A 20,054-nucleotide genomic window follows, 5' to 3' on the forward strand; every position below is an offset into this window, starting at 1 on the left:
GTGTGTGTGTGAGTGTGTGTGAGTGTGTGTGTGTGTATGTGTGTGTGAGTGTGTGAGTGAGTGTGTGCGTGTCCAGCTCTGGTGCCCGAGGGACTCACCTCACTAGCCAGGTCTCTCTTGGCTTTGGCTGTCAGGAATGTCAAGGAGTCAAACCTCAGCTCAAACCCTTTAGCCTTCTGCTTTTCCCAGCTGCTCTTGTACAGGGTCTGGGGGAGATTTAGGGGAGCCATGGTTATCTTTAAGGGAGAGGGTCCCTCTAGAACAAGTGGTTCTCAATCTCCCTAATGCTCCGACCCCTTAACACAGTTCCTCATGTTGTAGTGACCCCTAACCATAAAATTGTTTTCATTGCTACTTCATAACTGTAATTTTGCTACCGTTATGAAATGTAATGTAAATATCTGATATACAGGATTCCTGTGAATCCCCCAAAGGGGTCTTGACCCACAGGTTGAGAATCACTGCTCTAGACTCTGTGAAAACCTTTCTGAGGAGCAGCAGCAGTGGCATCCTCCTCTTGCCTGAGAACCAGGTCTCTTCATCCTTGCTGGGGGCCTCCTGCCATATCTGACTTCCATCACACGAAGCAAGGATTAAACCTCACATCAGTTTAAAAACATACCATAGGTACCACACAGAAGACTCGCAAACATGACAGATGCTACCACATCCCATGGGATAGCGCAGGACTCAGCCACACACACCAGGAGCAGGACTCAGCCACAGAACTCAGTCACAGGACTCAGCCACAGGGCTCAGTTATAAGACTCAGCCACAGGGCTCAGCCAGAGTACTTAGCCAGTTTACTAAGCCACAGGGCTCAGAGGACTCTCTCCTGAACCATCCCTCCTCCAGCCTCCAGTCCTAGGGCTGTTCTTTGTCCCTTCCATCTGATACCTCTGCCTCCAAGTCTGAAGGCCTTTCTTCTGGAAGCCTCCCTTCCTTTCAGAGTAGAAATCAGTTCAGCCTCTGCCCCACTTCTGTTTCTCCCCCTGCCTACTCCCAGGTCAGGATGACAGAGACATGGGAAACTTGTGTATAGAGAATCAAGAGCAGGCATACCGGGACAGGATATCAACCATGGACACTGTCACACCAGGGAGCTACCACAGCACACACTCCTGAAGAACATCATGCACGTATGTTCGCTGAAGCCTCGTGGCAACCCAGGGAGGAAGAGCCGCTATGAGCTTCACATCACTAATGGACATCCAAGAGTAAATGCCTGGTCTACAGTTGCACCCCTGGTAAGTGGTCAAGCTCAGGACCAAGGTGTGGAGTTGACAACTGGGTTTCCTACCTTCCACCACTCAGGGCTGACTCTTGGAGCAAGCACCCTTCCACCTACTAAGGTCTAGTCAGTAACTGAAGACTGCCAGCCATTGCTAGGAAGTTTGTCTTCCTCTTCCCCAAAGCATTGGTCAGGAACCACACCACATACACTGCAGTTGAACCAAACACTGCCGTGTAGCTGGTGGCTTTGGTGACCAGGTGACCACAGCAACATGGGGGAGCCAAGCCCACAGTGCCCACCCTTGTCGTACCTCACTGAGTTGAGCGGCATTGGCCCGGGCTCGTAAGAAGAAAGGCTCGTCTTTGCTGATGGTGTACTGATGGACGGATTGCTCGTTTCCTGCCTTGTAGGCCACCTGATGGAGAACAGAGTCAGGGGGTGAGGAAGGAACAGGGTGGACTGTCCATCACAACCAGGGCAATGTAGATGGAGTCAGGGACATTGAAGTCAATGTGACATGTCAGGCACAAAGACCACGGGATGCTACTCATCTGTGGAAACTGAAAGAGCCGACCTCATAGAAGTAATGACAAAGTGGGCAGCAGTCAGGGGGACCAGAGAGGGTGGGGGGACCAGAGAGGGTGGGGGGACCAGAGAGGGTGGGGGGACCAGAGAGGGTGGGGGGACCAGAGAGGGCATGCATAACAGGTACAAAAATACAGCTGTTGAGAGGTACCTCTGTTATATAGCACATATACATGTATGTACATAATGCATACATATATAAGTATATGCACATACATACATATATTGTATATATGCATATGCACGCGCACACACACACACACTCACGTGTATGTGTAGGCTAGCTATGGGCTCCAGCAAATAATTTTACATCCTTGAGAGAAATGCCAAGAACATGAAGGTTCCCAACACATAGAAATCACACTGAAAATTGGAAATGCTAATTACCCTCGTTTGATCATTGCGCACTGTATTCATGTATCAGAATGCAATACTGTACCTCATAAATGTAAATACTGTAAATCAATTAAAGCAAATAACAGGCTTATGCCTGTAATCCCAGAACTAGGAAGGCTGAAGGAGGATTACTGAGGGTTCAAGGCCAGCCTGGGTTATAGAGTAAGATCCCCATCTCAAAAAAACAAAAACAAAAACAAAATGTGTGTGTGTGTGTGTGTGTGTGTGTGTGTGTGTGTAACACCAGGCCAGACATTAAGAGACAACACAGGAAATAACATGTTTAGGGACAGAGACCAACACAACTATCCTTCTGGTTTTCTTTCCTTAGAATTGCCATCTCCCTCCCAAATATATTGTCATTTACATTCCCATGAACATCAAAAATCTCCCAACCACCAGAGGGCGCCAAGTAGGCTGGGCAGGAAGCACACTCCCTCCTGCATCCGTGATCAATTCACACACTGGGAAGTGCTGACACCAGGAAATGGACAGTGACCTAACCTGGAAATAGATCTCTGCTTGCAACAGTAGCTTTCTACTGACTCTGACAGCTTTCCAGCGGGCATCAGGGGGTGCAGCATCTGCTGAACCAATGGGAAAAAAGCTAGGAAGGGCAGGCTGGGGCAATTAGTGGGGGGCTCTGGTTGAGCACCGGCCTGTACATCATATAAATGGCACCTTGTTGTTCTGACTCCCTTATTAGAACTCAACTGGCACCCGGCCAGAAGCACATCCACTTCCAACATAATTCTCTGTTAATCCAGAATTATAGTCTTGGTTAAAGAGAAAGAAGAAAGGGCAATTAAGAAATACCGACAGCAAAGGAGTAATGAGATCGGTCCGTCTCGGTGAGTGGGGGAGAAGCAGGGTGTGTCTGATCTGCAGACTTCCTGGAGGCCTGGGCCATGCCAGGTCCAGCCTCCTTAAGGACTCCTGAGCTGTTCCTGTGGGCAGCACCTGCTGCTGTCTCCAGAGGATCCCAGGCCCATGACACAGCAGCCTTCTGGCTGGTGGGCAACCCAGGACTCACCGCATTCTGCAGCCCCTGGCTCTTCTTGGCATGCTCCAACTGGGAGCTGTCAGCCACACTAGTGAACTTCAACTCGTCCACCCTCTGCCGGTAGTTTTTCTGTTTCCAAAGAAAAGGTACACCATAGTGTTAGGAGTTGCCCCCTTCCACCATATACACATACATATGCACATACACTTTTGTGCTTTTTACAGCTCAAGCATTTCCTTGTGGGGTGGGTGTTCCTGCAGGTCCTAAAATAGAACCTCACACCCTGCTCTAGTGAGATTGTCTTCTCTCTCTCTCTCTCTCTCTCTCTCTCTCTCTCTCTCTCTCTCTCTCTGTGTGTGTGTGTGTGTGTGTGTGTGTGTAACATGTGAACATATGAATGAGTGCATGTTTATGAAGAGGCCAGAGTTCAGTCTTGGGTGTCTTCCCTGGTCACTCTCCACCTGGCTTTGTGAGACAGAGTCTCTCACTGAACCTGGAGCTTGTCTCTGCTACACTCCTGTAAGCCTCCTCATGCCTCCGCTTTCCCATAAGCCAGTGGGAACATCAGTGCTTCTCAGCAGACTCTGCATTCCACTGTACCCACTGGGCAGTTTCCACCCTACAGACCCAAGGTCTGACATTAGAGGTGAAGTGGAAGGGACTTGGATTCAAGGTTGTTTCAAATCTCACCTCCACTTTTTTCCAGTCCCCTGACTGGGCATGTCACTAAACAGACCCAAATCCCTCTTCCTCCAGTTGCGCAAGGCTAACAGTAATGAAGGAAGCTTCGTCACCCTGAGGCGCAGCAGGGAATGCTTTAACACCATTCTTTCCGTGTGATTCAAGGTCGTGGCAAGTTTGCTATCACTGCTGCCCGTGGGGGTTCCCATGACTATCCAAGGAGCTAAAGAAAGGAGCACCAAAGCCACAGGTGGAAGGTCAGAGGACATAGGTCACTGTTTCTCTGAGGTCTACTTTCATTGTGTCCTTACCTCACAGCCACTAACTAATTGGAAAATTTTCAAGTGTGCTAATTCTGTCTCCCCTTGGGGACATCTCATCTTTTGTGAAGATTACTTCCTCTGGCTTTTCCCATTGGAGTTGCCAAGATGGATGGGAAAAGTCGCTTCTGTGGATGGCTTGTTGAAGCAATAGGGTAGGGAGCTCACAAGCTGGTGCCACCAAGCTTCTACTCCCTCAGCAGAAGCAGTATCTTACCGACTGAGGGCCAGACAGTGACAGGAATACTGGAGACTTCAAGTTTCCTTCTTTTAAATGGAAAACACAGACAAAAGAGAAAGCTCACTGCAAGCCTCAGACTCCAGTTCAGAAGGAATCACACAGTTCCCCAACATAGGCAAGATGCTTAATCTTGATTTTTCAACCTGTTAGGATGTAGAATCAACCTAGGAGGCATAGCCTCTGGGTGTGGCCATGAGCATCTTCCAGATGGGTTCAGCGGGAGTGGGAAGACATGCCCTGAGTATGGAGGCACCATCCCATGGACTAAGGATCCAGATAGAATAGAAAAAAGAACTGAGTATCGACACCTTGCTTCCTGACTATGGTGCCATGAGACCAGCTGCCTCCTGCTCTGCCACCATGCCTTCCCCATCCTGATGGACTGGACCTCAAACGCTAGGCTAAAATAAACCCTTCTTGCTTTAAAAAAAAAAAAAATCTAGAGACAATGTCCCAAAGCAACTGCTGGCTTTCCTCCCTAGTTCCTGTATTGGGTGGAAAAGCTCATTTACTATGTAACTGAGGGAAGTCACATGACCCTCTGTGGCTGGAAATTCCCAGTCGCCACAGCGCAGAGACCAGTCAAATCCTGAGTCCTTACTTTAGAGCTAAGAGCTCATTCTACTGTATTCTAGCACACCGAAAATCACTAGAAGAGAAACCCCTCAAAGAGCACTAAAAAGCTGTAGCCAACACAGGAAGTGAGGTGGACACCCACATCTCTGATGCTGTAAAGACAACTGACTAGACCCTTCCCCAACTGTACCCTGATCCAAGATCTACCTGGATCTCAGTAGATCTCACAGAAGGGAGTGCTGAGAGCCTTGGGGTGATACTCTATCTCTATTGCTTCCATTACTGACATAGTTTAAAACCAAATGACAGTAAGGTAGAGTTCCAGGACAGTCAGGGCTACACAGAGAAACCCTGTCTCGAAAACAAAAAAACAACAACAACAAAAAAAAGAAAGAAAGAAAGAAAGAAAGAAAGAAAAGAAAAGAAAAGAAAAGAAAAGAAAAGAAAAGAAAAGAAAAGAAAAGAAAAGAAAAATGAGAATAAATTATAAAGTATGTGTTTGGGGATGTGTACTGTCAAGGAGTCACTGAGTCTCATGCCAAGTACTAAGTACTGAGCACTGAGTACTGAGTAGCTCTGCTCCTGAGTGGAACTGTGACTTAAGTCTGCTTTTTCTGTGTATAAGATGGAGCACAGCAGGATAACCTCAGGATCTGCGCCTAGGACCGCAGTGACCAATACACTGCACTGTGAATCAATACACTCAGAGGGATCCGCCAACTACACCAGCGACTGCATTATTATCTGTCTATAAATGTTGGCTATTTTATCTCTTTGCAATGTGCAGACACAGCCTCCCTGTCCCAGAAGCAAGAATCCCCCTGAAGATCCCAAAGTTCCTGACGGCCCCCCTTCCACATGAGATATCCTTCCAGAATCTCTCTCTGCTCCCTGCCAAAGCAGTTCCCCAAGATGTAAACAGATGCACAGGGTTAGGCCATGGGGCCCGGAAGTATCCCAGCTCACTCAGCCTTCTCATTCTTCCATGAGAAAAGGCTCCACAATATTTAGTGACCCCACCCAAGTTTCCAGAGTGTGGCAACACTTACTCCAAGCGCCAGACTGTGACTCAAGTGGTCTTGGTGTAAGGAAGACAAATGTTCTTGGTGTAACCAAGACACAGGTTGGTTACTTGGGATGGGAAGGCGTTCAGATTTCAGAGGATCTTTCTCCCGTTGGTTGGTTTGGGGTGTGTATTTGTACATAATGACATATTTTGGGGATGAGACCCTGATTTAAATTCATTAACAAGCTATAACCTTAAGGTTATTGTATGTGATGTTTCCAATAACTTAGTACCTAATACAAAATGCCATGCTATGAATTGTGATGTCCTGTTCAAACTGTCGGAGATTTCAAAGTATCTTGAATGTTTTTCGGTTTTCGATTGCTCTATTGCTACAATCTTTCTGCACTAAATGATTCTCTGGATAAGGCTACTCCTTTCCAGGTGGTGGTGGCGCATGCCTTTAATCCCAGCACTTGGGAGGCAGAGGCAGGTGGGTCCCTGAGTTCAAGGCCAGCCTGGCCAAAGAGGGAGTTCCAGGACAGCCAGGGCTAGGCAAAGAAACCTGTCTCTAAAAACCACTCCTTTAAAAAGACTGGCGAGATGGCTCAGCGGCTGAGAGCACTGACTGCTCTTCCACAGGTCCTGAGTTCAACTTCCAGCTACCACACGGTGGCTCACAGCCATCTATAAGGGGATCTGATGCCCTCTTCTGCTCTGTGGATGTATATGCAGCAGAGCACTCATAGATTAAGTAAATTAAAAAAAAAAAAAAAAAAAAAAGACTACTTCTTAAAATAAATTGGTAATCTTAAAAGCACCTCCCCGGAGCTGGGCACGGTATCACAGTCCTGTAATTCTAGCACTCAGAAAACACAAGAAGAGGATGTGGTGTCCAGGGTCTGCTTGGGCTACACGGGCAGATCTAGTTTCAGGGGGCCGTGAGTTGGTTCTGGAGACTTTACAGTTACAGACATGAAGATGTCTCGCCCTTTGGCTTGAATTCAGAATAAAATCCTGCAGGTGGGGGAGGGCACTAGAGGGAGCTCCTTGACTCAGGAGCCCAGGGGACAGACACTCAGGTTACCTCGCTGACGAGCTGTCCAGCCTTCTTCGCCTGTTCCAGGTTGAGACTCCCCTCTGTCAGCCACCCGACTCCCCTCATCCATGCCAGGTCAGCTTTGTACCGCAGCTGCAGGAGAAATGTCACCAAGCTCTAATCTGACACACACAGACAGACATAACCAAGTTCATGGGGAAATCCAAAATGTCTTCCCAGAAAGCCACTCCCCATTCATCCTCAGCCACTCTTCCTTAGGGAGGGACAGCCACTGGGTGCTCCCTGCGATGGAGATAACACACTCCACCTTCGTGTTGAAGCACTTTGGCCTTGCCAAAAGTGGTCTTTCATACCATTGCCCAATATTTCCAAGATGTTTCTCCTTGGCTCTTGTTTCCGGCCCATCTTGACTTTCACACTGGCTCCAAGCCCCACCCCACCCTGAGTCTCCACTGTCTTGGCTCCTTGTTTTACTACACCTGTCTTTCCTGGACCTGTTATAGCTATAGCTCTTCTCTGAGTTATACAACGGACTCGCACACAGGTTCAAATCACTCTGAGAGCTCATCTGATGGCAAGGTGCTGGGCCGAGCCGGCAAGTGGTGACCACTCACCTCGCTCTGCAGTCCATAGGCTTTCTTGGCCCACTGAGTTTTCATATCTTCAGGCAGCACTGTATAGTCATGCAGTTTCTTTCTGTAGTCGAGGTCACTGGCGAGAGCTTGGGCCTTCTTAGCGTGCCTGAGGTTCACCATGTCCATGGGCAGGTGAAAGTGTGTTTTACTCTCCTCAAACCCTTTCTTATATTCAACCTTGAATGCAACAAAACAGAGCTCATTGGTTAAAGGCTGTTCTTGCAGGAGTTAAGAGAGAGTCGGGGAGAGACTCTTGGGCGTCTGGAAAATTTAAGCACTCTGGGTGAAGCCACCTATCTGCTGCAAATGTGGCCCCAAGTCAGTGTTACCACAGTCATACTGGTCGTGTTCCCTACCTGCTTGTCATCTAAGGCCATCTCTTACCGAACTTCACCCCTGTGCATGGCTGTTGCAGGAGAGATCACCACCTATGCTTTCTGCAGAGGCGTTCCAAAACAAAACAAAGTGTGGGCTATAGAGTCGAAGAAGCCTAACTTCAAACCAGCTCATTCCCGCTGTCCCTTAAACGCAACTCACATTGCTCGCATGGTCAGGCGGCCTCTGGAAATCTACATCACCTCCCTTAGGGCTCATTTTCTTTAAGGAAGCGGTTGTGGCCAGTCTTACTACAGTCACAGAAATGTGCTTAGGATAGGGAGTGTTACATGCAAACAGCACACGCTAACGATGAGAGTACAAGGATGATGGTGATGGTGGTGAGGAGGATGGATGTCAATGGTGGTTTCCATGGAGGCGGTGATGATGACTGATGGTGTGAGGATGGTGGTTATGACATTAGTTACAGCTGGGGCACTGGTGATGACACTGGTTATAACGTCATAAGGTGAGGAGGGACAGTGCCCAGCAGTATGAGGGGCGAGGTGCCAGGTACTGAGAGATCTGGGCTCTAACTCTACTCTCCTACTGCTATCATTGACAACCATATGGCTTTGGATCACAGATACTCAATATAACAATTTGTTGTCCGTTTAAATCAAAGCCCAACTCCGATTCTTACTGTGTCTTTATGCTTCATGACCATGCATTTCCCAAGATGTGTTCTATGGTGTGTCTAAATGCATGACTTCAGTGCCAGCTCCCTTACGCCGCTCAAGCCATGGTCTCGTAAAGGCCGGCCAGGTAAATCTGCTCAGCCGCTCAGCAGAGTTGCGTGGCTTCATTGCATGGCTTGGGAAGGCTGGTGTAGGGACTCAGTGCTCATGTGTCCATCCTGTATGCTTTGCATTGGGTGAAAGATTTGACTGGAAACCATAGGCGTCCCTTCCAGTAGAGCTCTCCTTGCCCAAAAGCTCCACCACCAACCTACCATGATCTGTCCTAGTCGACAAGTGTCAATCTCCAGACATTCCAGTTATTTACAACTAATGACAATCAAGTTGGCTGGAGCTAGGGATACCTCATTAGCCTGGCAAATGTTTTGAACACTATGCTGTGACCACCCAGGTCATCATCACAAAAAACCTACAAGCTTACAACTCAGCTCCCTGCTATGATTTAGATGTGATTTGTCCATGCTGAAAGTTATGTTGAGGTTTAGTTCCTCAACAGTAGGTGATGGTGATGGTGGTGGTAGTGGTGGTATTACCAAGTCAAACTGTTTTGGAGGGTAGAGCCCTCACGAACACATCATTGCTTACCTGTCCTGGGGCTGCATTCATCATCATGAAAACACGTCGTTATTAACATAAAGCAAAGCTGCCTATGTTCTCTCATTTACATACACTAGCTCCCCTCTACACCTTTTTTTTTTTTTTTTATCCCAAGCAACACGGGGCCAACACAAGGATGTTGCAGCTGCACATCCTCGGACCCTGGTGCCTCCAGAATTATACCACAAAACAGCTCTTCCTCAAGCGCCATCTCTAGGATTCTGGTTTAGCAGCAGAAAGATGGACTAAGACACTCTCACATTTGAGCTTAGCTCTGCGAGCGGGGAACTCGTGAACTGCTCATTCTCATAGATCCAGAGTCTCTTGCAGTATTTTACCCAGGGCACTGCGTGGCAAATATCTGTGGGGCATAAATAGATGTACTCAAGCACCTGTGTACCTTGATCAGCAGATGCTGTCATCCTCGGGACCATACACCTCACATACTTTTAAAGAACACTGTGCTTTGGCAAAATAAAGAAAGCGAACAAGTTCCTCATCTATAAGCCAAGAGAGAAAAGCCTTGCAGGTGGAAGTCGGCAGAAAGGCAAGCTTGCCCAGGAGGAACTTTTAAACACAACTATCAGTTAGGAGCTGGGGCGGGAGGAAATTTACCTCGCTGCTCATCTTGGCCACCTGCAGAGAATGCAGAAGCTTAGAGTCTGTGGCTCCCAGGGCTCTGCCCTTCGTTTTCTCATATTCTTCTTTGTATTTAACCTTGAGAAGAAGAAGACAGTCTAGCGTGAGCAAGAGAGAAACTGCCCTAGAAGGGACTCTGACTGTAATGAACACAAAGAGAACAATTCTTGCTGTGGGGTGGGGGGGAGTACCCCCTCCATCTTTCTCAAACCCAGAAGAAGATTAAAGTGTTGCGATGTTTACAATGTTAACAGTCATTATTTCTCCAGCAGGTGGCTGGCATCACGTTGCAACTGTTCCTTATCCCTTACACAATTCTGAGTTAACGAGAAGAACCTACGCTGCTAGCAAGCTCCCCCGAGGCTTTGGCAGCCAACAGAGACATGGCGTCCAGCTTCATCTCAAAGCCTTTCCCCTTTGTCTTCTGCCAGCCTTCTTTGTACTTCACCTGACAAACAAACACAAACACAGGTGAGTGGGCCCTGCTACCCACCAGTCTGCCAAAGTTGAGAGGATTTTTTTCTTTAAAGCAAACTTGGTTTCTTCTATTGTTAGCAGGCAGGAGAGTCTTGGCTATTATTGTCAAGACTGTAACAGTAACCACTGATCCTTAGGGCCACCCATGGGACAGGACAAAGAACCCTCATTGCCTGGTCATGTGACTTTGGGTAATTACCTCTCTGAGCTGTGGCTGACCATTTACAAAATGCATATTATAATTCTCCGGGCTGCTGGAAATGTAAGTTGGGCGTGGAGCTTGAAGGCAAATCCTAAGCTGTGTGGTACAGCCAAGAAGCGAGGGTTTGATGCTACCTGCAACAGCCACTGTGTGTGGTCCCTTTCTAACTGCACTGTAGACACTAACTACAAATCTTCACACAAGCCCAGGCTCAGCAAGGTGTTTACTAGGGTCGTACAGCTCCAACAAGTCCAGCATGACTTCTGGGTCGGGGTCTGTCTCATATCAAAACCCACAGCAACAAACACTGGGAGGTATGTTAATGTCACACTGTGCCAAATAACATGTCAGATTTATGTCATCACATCCTCCACCTCAACACAGAGTAGTCTTGTACAAAACAATTTGTCCTTATTTTTCGTTTTCCTTCCCCATAACTCCCACCTTGGCTGGTGGCCTAGTCGCAGGCCGTCCTGTGACTGACTCCTTTTGTTTTTGTTGATCGGATCAAGATTACTCTTGAAACTTTAAAAAAAAAAAATCTCTTCTCACAAAGTCACCAGTCAGTCGCCAGGATGATGATAGTGGTGGTGACAAGGCTGCATGCTCACATACCACGCATGTGACTTCATATTCACATATCATGTACCCAGGGAGGTGTGTCAAAATTCTAAATCCCACTGTGTGGAATGCCCTGGAAGAGTCTTCCCTGGGAGGCCCTGCTTGTTTAAGCGTTCCTTTCCACGTTCACGACAAGCCCTCCCCAGCTTGCTCTCACCTCGCTGAACAGTTCTGCATTGGTCTTGGCCTTCAGCAGCTGAGGGGCGTCCTGGGGCAATGTGTAGTTCAGCTTGTTTCTCTCGTAGTCAGCTCTGTAATTCACCTGTTGAGTTTAAAATAGGTCTGTAAGGTTTATGTGTGACAAATGGGAGAACCCCGGGGAGACTATTCCTGTTCCCACCTCCCTCTGATTCCTGTTGCAGAGATGGGGGGGGGTCCCTGGGAAAGGCCCTTTACAAGAAACTTGGGGCAGGGGGAGTTTTAAGTTAATAGATTGAAGATGTCAAATGAAAAATGAAACAGCTCACGGGCACACCCAAGTTTGTGAGTTTGCAAGATGCCTTTAAGCTGCTGTGGCACTGAATGCTTTGCTATCTGTAAGCTAGACACTTGCCAGGAGTCAAAAATCAGTATTATCAGAAGTGATATTGATTATGTACAGTTATAAAAGGCACATCTTGAACCACATGTGCACAAAAGAGCTAAACACACGGGTAAGATGGCAGTGTCATTTGTGAGGACTGTTGCTCAAAACTTAACCCTGGGCCATGGGCATTGCCGAGAGTTGCAGAGTTGGAATTATTGCTAGTTTTTTGGTGTGCTGTATCAAAATTGTAAAAACATATTTCATTCTTGTTTACTTTTTAGAGATTCATACTAAGATATTTACAGATGAAGCTAGGTAGCATCTTGGATTTTCTTCACAATAAGAGAGAAGGGGGAGGTCAGAGGGCAAGCACATGTGCCAGGGTGGGCTGTGAGCTGATAGTTATTGAAGCCAGTACCCGGGCTTCAATATGCTCTGCTTCTGTATACGCTGACATCCTCCACAATAAAACGTTTGAAAGGAAGGGCATCATTTCTCCGCTGTAACCACATCCCAGCATTAGTAAAAGTAAACTCCTCAGGGGTTGGCTGTCCGGAGACCTCACATTGCAAAATTCCCAGCTGGGCAGAGGCATGCTACATACATGGCTCAGCTGCTGGGCATTGATCTTAGCTTGAACAATCTGTGGTGTGTTTGTCACCGAGCTGAACTTCAGTCTGTCAATGCTCTGCCTGTAGTTGACCTGGGCAAAAACAGGCATGGGAAATGTCATTCACCATCATCTCTGGGATGTGCGTGGCTCCCTTACTCGGCTGTAGTGACTCTCGGAGAATTAGGAAAAGAAGAGAGACTCCTAACTGGATACCAAGGGACACGCCGAGCCCACAGAGACTGAAAAGTGTTCCGTCCGTGGAAGGTTGAATAACATGGACAAGCAACAAACACATAGCAGAGACCAGCTCGAACCGCGTTGGATGCAGGAAACGCACCATCTTCACATTGCCAACCACAGCAGTTCCCTGCCTTCCCCACCCACAGAGAGAGAAGGAAAGTCGCCTGCTAAGTGCATGCAGGCAAGGACAGGGTAGCCATGGGAACTGTAGAGACTTTGCTAATAGCACTTGGAATCCAGAACAGCATTTGAGAACGTACACAAAAACCTCTGTCCCAGGAATGCCATCTCGAGGCTCGCTGCCAGTGAAAATGGACATAGGGTCATTTTATAAAACCACCAGGAGGCTGGAGAGATGGTTCAGTGGTAAAAGCATGCACAGGCCTTGCAGAGGAGCAGAGTTTAGTCTCCAACACCCTCGTCAAGTGTTTCACAAACGGCAGTCAACTCCGGCTCTGGAGCATCCGATGCCCCTGGCCCCCGGGGGCATCTGATACCTGTGACCTCTGGGAGCATCCGACACCTCTGGCCTCCCTAGATACCGGCACATGCCCACATTCAGGCACATACACACAGTTAAAAATGAGATGCATCTTGACAAAAATTCAAGATGTATGTGTAGATGCATATGTAATGCAATTTTCTGTATGTCTAACACTAGATATTTGGGACTGCTAGATTTCATTCTTGAACCCGCAGATTATTTTTGAAGGAGTAAAGTGCCTTTAGCCATTTGTACACAAAGACACTTTCATCCAGCCCGCATATTTCCCATACATGCACCTGACCATGATTCAGAGTGGAAGGAAGGGAACCTGAAAAAAAAGACATCAAGGCCTAGGTTTGTGGCCTGCGGGTACGCAGCATGAGAGGCAACAGAGCTGAGCTGAGAAGAAGCCCCCCATCTTACTCAGGACAGCTGAAAGTGAAGTGGTGATGCCCTGGCCGGACAGCATGCCACGGCTGGCCAAAGGCCCCTTCACAAATTCACTTTCCTACAGCACAAGGAAAAGAGTAAGAGGGAAACTCATCCCTGCTCTTCCTTTCAACCGATCTGGCCTCCACCTCGTGTTCATCCATCCGCTCCTTCAACAGACATGGAGTCTGTGCAGAACAAGCAAAATTAGGCATAGCCCCGCCCACATGCTGATAGCAGCAGCTCCCTACCGAGTGCCTCCCTAAGTCCAGTGAACCCATTCTGGGTGCCAGAGCTTGTCACTTCAGTCTTACTCTCCACCTCCCTCTCCGCTGGGGCTGCTCACATGGCGGCCTCACGAGTCAGCACAAGGTGGCTCTGCTTCCCAGCTGTGACCAAGAAGCTATAAATCCACATGCTTGTATAAACCTCTGCCATTTTCTGAGCCAATGCGGGCGTTCATTTGCTCAGTTTAGTTGCCCGTGACGGGTACGTGTTTTAAAGCATCTTTACGGGTAATGTGTACACATGTCGTTGACAAGTTTAAAAACAGATCTATAAAATCCTGGTTTGAGCAAGCCTTAATGTGACCGTTTCTGGCAGGATTTCTCAGTCTTTAAATTTTTTTCCACAGCATTTGTCACTTCTAAAGACACAATTCCAAGACAGAGGACTTTCTAAATTTGGTTTTAAACATCTCCTTTTACAGAGTGTTTCACTGATCATTTTTTTGCTACCTGACCATTTCCTGTGTGTGTATAATGTGTTCCGATCCCTCTCTCCACATACCCTCCCGCATCTCCCTCCCACACCCATCAGTCCTTCATCCCCATCCTCACCCTTTCCCAAATTCATGACCTTGGCTTTTAGTTTACAACCTACTTAGTTTAACCAGGATCACCTGGACGCACCAGTTGGCACTATCCCTTGGCTCCTGTGTGGTCTTTAGTGGATACAGGATCGTCCCGAATCTATCACACAAGTAGTGCAACAGAGAGAGAGACAGACCGCCCCAAACCACCTTCCCTCCTGCATGACTTTTGCTAGGCCTATTCTTATGCAACTCCATGATGGGATTTAAGGGAATCCATTCCTGTAAACAGGGTCAAAACTTCACAGTGAAGTCTTGAGATCCTAGGCCCCGGGGTGAAGACTGAATGCCTTTATCTAAATCAACGTAATATCAGGCTGACTTCTAAATATGTATGCTTATACCCACAGATAGTGCAGTTCTCTGCTCAATCAGAGGAGCTTCTCTCCCCAGCGAAGGGTGCTAAGCTCAGGGAGATGTGAATGCATGAGATGCTCAGAGATGGGTATGTGCTCACTGTAAATGAGACATGCATACCATCCCCCTACCCACCCACCCCCCACCCCCGCCTCCCAGGGCTCAGGAGCGCTGCAAAAAAGGGAGCCAAATGAACACAGATGCCAGAAGACAGACAGGAAGACAGGCTGCAACTGATATCTTCCGGGCAAGACCACAGCCGTTTGTGGTTCCGTGCCAACCACAAACTCTCAGCACAGGCCTGCTCTATGTCCACTGACATTTTAAGAACTAGCAAGTAAGTCTGTATTTTAAAAAGCCTCCGCCAGGTATGGGGTGCCAGCACATTCATAGGCTCACTTCTGAAATAAACTTGAGGCCACCTTGGGTGTGCTGGCTTCTAGCTTATTCATGCCTGGTCTTCCCTCCACTCAATATTCAGTAATAGCAGTTCTGACCAACACAGGGCACTTGCTGTGCACATCTCGTGGCTCCAAGGGCTCCTCCACACATCCTAACTCATTTACCTCCCCAGCCATCCTGCAGTAACCCCTACCTTGAAATATGGAAAGGGAAGTGCAGAGAACTAACGGAAGCAGCTCAGCTAGTGAGGGGTGAGAGCTGCAACCCACATCCCAGACCAACTGGAGAGCGGTCCTCAGGCTGTGCCCTTGTGTCTGTGCTCTGTAAACCCAGTTTACCCGGAGTGCTTGAGACAATTACTTACAGACAGACAGGATCCACTACAGAGAACTCTCTGACTTGTATATTGAGATCAGGAGATCTATCCCATGAGCAAACATATGACAGATAAATGTGTCTTTAAAACAGCACATATGGACACTCCGAACCTTCAGGCACAGAGCTGACTGCTCTGTTAGGTTTGGAGACCATCACGTTGCTGCTTTTTCATTAATAATTCAAGGAGGAAAAAAAAAAAAACTGTGTACATCCGGAGTATATAGGGAAAACTGGAGATATAAAGTCATTTCAATGTCAACTGCTAATGAGATTAGAGTGTTTCGACTGTCTAATGCATTAATTCAGAGGGAAAATTATCAACTCATAATAGAGTCTGATTAGGATTCAGAACTAGGCATGATAAAATGTCACAAAAACTGTCTTTTTAAAATAGCACATTCCTTCCTGATAGTTCTGCACTAAATATGTCATACTGGGCACAATTACTTTTCTCTGCAGGACATAATTAACAGCTTCCATGATTAATTTCACAAATGTTTGGCCACCACTTCAATCTACATTCTGAAAGCTTCTATGCTAAAGATAGAGTCCCATTTTAGTTCTATTAGTATTTATAAAAAGCCATCTACAGGAATGCCCTCTAATTAAGGATCTATGCTATATTTAATTTTCATGGCTATTTTACCACCTTTAAGGCTACTAGATGGCAAGACCACAAACTCTCTTGAGAAAGGAATGGTTTTCCCACTTCCTGAGTGTTAATAATCTACATTAGGACTAATTTGCTCAAACACACACCAGAGCCAAGACAGTAAGAGAAAGGAAGGAAATAGGCACTTGTAGATCAGCCCTGACTCAGTCCCGGCCAATATCTGCTACATAAGACATAGAAGCCCTGTTGATTTTTATTTTACTTCTGCACAGGCCCAAGCACACAAGTAACTAGCCTGGGAATGGCTCATATGCTGCCAGCTTGGACGCTCTCTCTAAACCCAATGTCGATTGCAGTCCAGGTTAATCCTAAACTAGCTACAATGTTGCAGACATTGACGGAGAGTCCTACAGACATACCTGTAGGAGAGAAGGATGTTGCAATGGAAATACAAAGCTGTATCAATCTATCTCATTTTGCTTGTGGTAATTACTAGGCTTGGTCTCTAGAGCCTGATTGTAAGCACACAACTCACGACTTTACTTTTAATTGCTACATAGCTTATGAAGTATTTGGGACCAAAAATAAAGATGTTTTGGTTTCATTGGGATACAAGAGAGTCAACTAAACAAAACTCCTTGGGAAAGAGAAGCACAAAGCTTGGTCTCTTCTGTCCTGTGGGTTCTCAACGCCTGCTTCATTCATTCACTTTTGCAAAGCCCTGTTCACGCACAAAGCTGTCATTACCAGCTCTTACTCCTCCGTGGTCTAGACACTGTTTCAGATCCAGCACAACCAATCTCACCATGTCTACTCTCCCCCAAAAAGAGGGAGGGCAGTGAAGTCCTGTCTAGCAGCAAGAAACCCCAGCTGGTCACTGGTGGTGTGCTGAGCCCATGGGAGCTGGAGGAAAGCACCTTGGGCAGTCAGTGAGAACAGGCAGAATAACCTAATCTATTAAGTAATTAGTAGACTAGAGATTGCCTTCTCTGGCTAACTATGAGGTCAGCTCATTTTTAAGCAAGTGAATTATTTTATCTTTTTCTTCATGCTTTTTTCTGTATTTTAAAAGTTTAATACTAAACACACAATACAATTATTGCATACCAAAATAATAATTTTAATCAATTGTATTATTTTGTTTGGGATGCCTATAAATACTCTCACTCCTGTAATAAGTAAGGAATCTAGCTACTCATCTGTCTGTCTGTCTGCCTGCCTGTCTATCTATCTATGTTTGTCAACATGCCCCCTGAGAAAAAGCTATAGCTAACATTACCATTGGCTCTTAATTTATACCTACTTTTTCTTTAACATACTAAGTTCTAATTTTTTAAAGGTCATTATTGCTGTGGAAAAATTATTGTAAACGTGTCCAGCTCTCCAAATTCTGAGAGGAGAATTTGAACTTTAGGATATTTTCAAGACAAGAGCAGAATCACCCAAATTTTACATAGAAAGTAAGTTTCTAGTCATGCATGCATGGACGTCCCAGAGGAGGGATGGGCCCCATTCCTAGCCCCTTTGATCTCCTATATATTGATGAGATTTTCCTTCCCATCTTTCTGCCTAAGCCTTCCTCCACAGCAAGTCATAGAGTGAAGGGTGGTGGGGACTCACATCCTTCAGGGGAACCAGCTTCATTGTCGTTTGGTAGAATGGAGTGACAGTGGCAGGGTAGTTGTAATCCACAACATCATGTTTATAATCAGCCTTGTAGGCAACCTGAAACCCAAAGAAAAGAGGGATCAGTCCCACTTCCCCCTAACCCGTTTTTGAATGTTATAAATATTTCTAATAATTAGAAACAAAATTAATTTGCTTTCATCACCTCTAAAGAAAACCACATGGCATTCACACTTTTGCCTTTAACAAATTCGAATTACTCTTAATTAGTTCAAATTTAGGCAACTTCCATCTGTAGTACATTTGTTTTATCTTTCTTTTTAAAGGCTCTCATGTTTGTTTTAAACGCACAGTTACGCACAGTTATACAATGGTAGTGTTTCTGGGAAAACTTAAAGACCATGAAAACTTAAACACTTCAGAGCAGTTTAGTTATTGCTCTAACATCAGTCAACATCAGTACCCTTGGGCAGAGGAATGTGAAATAGGTCTTCTATAAGTACTCATTACCTCCAAGGTTTAAAATGCAGTCTTTTCTTATCTGTGAGCTAGTCTCCATGCCAACCCCATTACCCTATTGCATGGCCACAGCATGTCTTCAATGAAAAACAAAGTCCCCCCTAAGTAACTACCTCTCCTTCACAAGAGCTTTGAAATCCCACAGTATTTCCAATAGGAATCACACTGGTCCATTTTACTGTATCATTCAGAAGTGGTGCGTTATATTACACTGAATCAATGATAACAGATCCTTCTAGCCAAAGCACACTAACTGGCTCTGGCTGGGCCCCTGGAAGTTTTAAAGACTCATAATTCTTTACATTCGTCAACATTTAAAGATCTGCGGGGGCCTATTTTTACAAATAGAAACACCCACATTTAAAAAAAAAAAAAAAAGGCTTTAAAAGAAATTGGCCAAAGGAATCGCACCCCAACCAGCTGATTCCCACTTTCCCTTAAACACAACTCACATTGCTAGCCAGGCTGCCAACTTTGAGAGCGTGGAGCATGCGTCTGTCCATGCCGACTCCATCATAGTGGCCTCTCAGCTGGGTCTGATAATTTTCTTTATATTTATTCTATGAGGAAACAAACTTTTCATGAAAATTTCCCAACTAGATGAAGGTAAACGGTCTTAATGGTCTAAGTCTAAATATAAGCAGGATTGCACTATTGGAAAAAAAAAAAAACCTTGTTTTTAAACAACTTAAATTTCCAAAAAGCACAAGAACTTGAGGAATGACAGGCAGACAAGCACACAGAAGTACATGTCATGGGGAACACCAAAGCAGACTGTTTTGGGGAGTATCATGGCAGACTGTCCTGGGGAGCACCAAGGCAGACTGTCCTGGGGAACACCAAGTCCATCTGTCGTGGGGAACATCTAGGCAGATGGCATGTGTTTTGTTTTTTTATTTTTATTTTTATTTTTAGATGTTTACTTTTAAATTTACCATACTTTTCCGGTATGGAAACTCACTGCAAGAGTATGGAGCTGGCAATGGACAACCATTGCAAGCTCTGGTTGTGTGGTCCTGATCCACACGTCAAGTCATTACAAGTTATTGCTTCTTTGTCTAAATGCAGTCATCCCTCTACATCCATTAGGAGCTACACACGTGGACTCAAGCAGACACGTGAAAACATATGACAAGACGATTGTATCTGTAGGAAACATGTGGAGGCTTTTCTCTCACTGATTCTCCATTAATAGCTCAGCATTACCATTTAGGTAATACTATTGATGCATCAGTTATCATAAATAATCTGGAGAGACCTGAAGTCTATGTGAAGGCTAGGCTCCATCGCTACACCATTTTTATATAAGAGACTTGGCATCCGAGGAGGATTGCAGTACCTACCAAGAGGTCTTGAACCAATCCCCAGTGGATATTATACACGAGGAATGGAATTTGATCAAATTTTATGATGTAAAAATTGATCACTATGGCAACCAATAGAAAAATGAGTCCTGCCCTAAACGTTGCTCATCAAAGAAAAGGAAAATCAAAATGGGGATGTATATATCTTCAAATCTTCTCTGAGAACACCTAAATTTGTAAATGATACTCTAGCATACATCTGGTCATAGGTAAAGTGGGGAAATCTTATCTGGCTCTTCAGCCTTCTCTGTTAAGTGAGATCATACATTAACTCAGAAGCACA

At 46.0% G+C, this 20,054-nt stretch overlaps 1 protein-coding gene across 1 annotated transcript in view; it reads right to left on the reverse strand.

Moving 5' to 3' along the window:
- Nrap (nebulin related anchoring protein) overlaps nt 1–20,054 on the reverse strand; it is a 73,670-nt gene that overhangs the window by 34,387 nt on the left and 19,229 nt on the right. The window contains exons 13-23 of the mRNA XM_021218276.2: nt 18,860–18,967; nt 17,883–17,987; nt 12,477–12,575; nt 11,504–11,608; nt 10,387–10,494; nt 10,023–10,124; nt 7,717–7,914; nt 7,130–7,234; nt 3,249–3,347; nt 1,545–1,649; nt 99–206 (exon numbers count right to left, since the gene is read on the reverse strand). Of these exons, the coding sequence (XP_021073935.1) occupies nt 99–206; nt 1,545–1,649; nt 3,249–3,347; nt 7,130–7,234; nt 7,717–7,914; nt 10,023–10,124; nt 10,387–10,494; nt 11,504–11,608; nt 12,477–12,575; nt 17,883–17,987; nt 18,860–18,967 (1,242 nt within the window). The remainder of the gene's footprint in view (nt 1–98; nt 207–1,544; nt 1,650–3,248; nt 3,348–7,129; nt 7,235–7,716; nt 7,915–10,022; nt 10,125–10,386; nt 10,495–11,503; nt 11,609–12,476; nt 12,576–17,882; nt 17,988–18,859; nt 18,968–20,054) is intronic.

This window comes from Mus pahari, chromosome 1 (assembly GCF_900095145.1).
Source record: "Mus pahari chromosome 1, PAHARI_EIJ_v1.1, whole genome shotgun sequence".
NCBI classification, from domain to species: domain Eukaryota; kingdom Metazoa; phylum Chordata; class Mammalia; order Rodentia; family Muridae; genus Mus; species Mus pahari.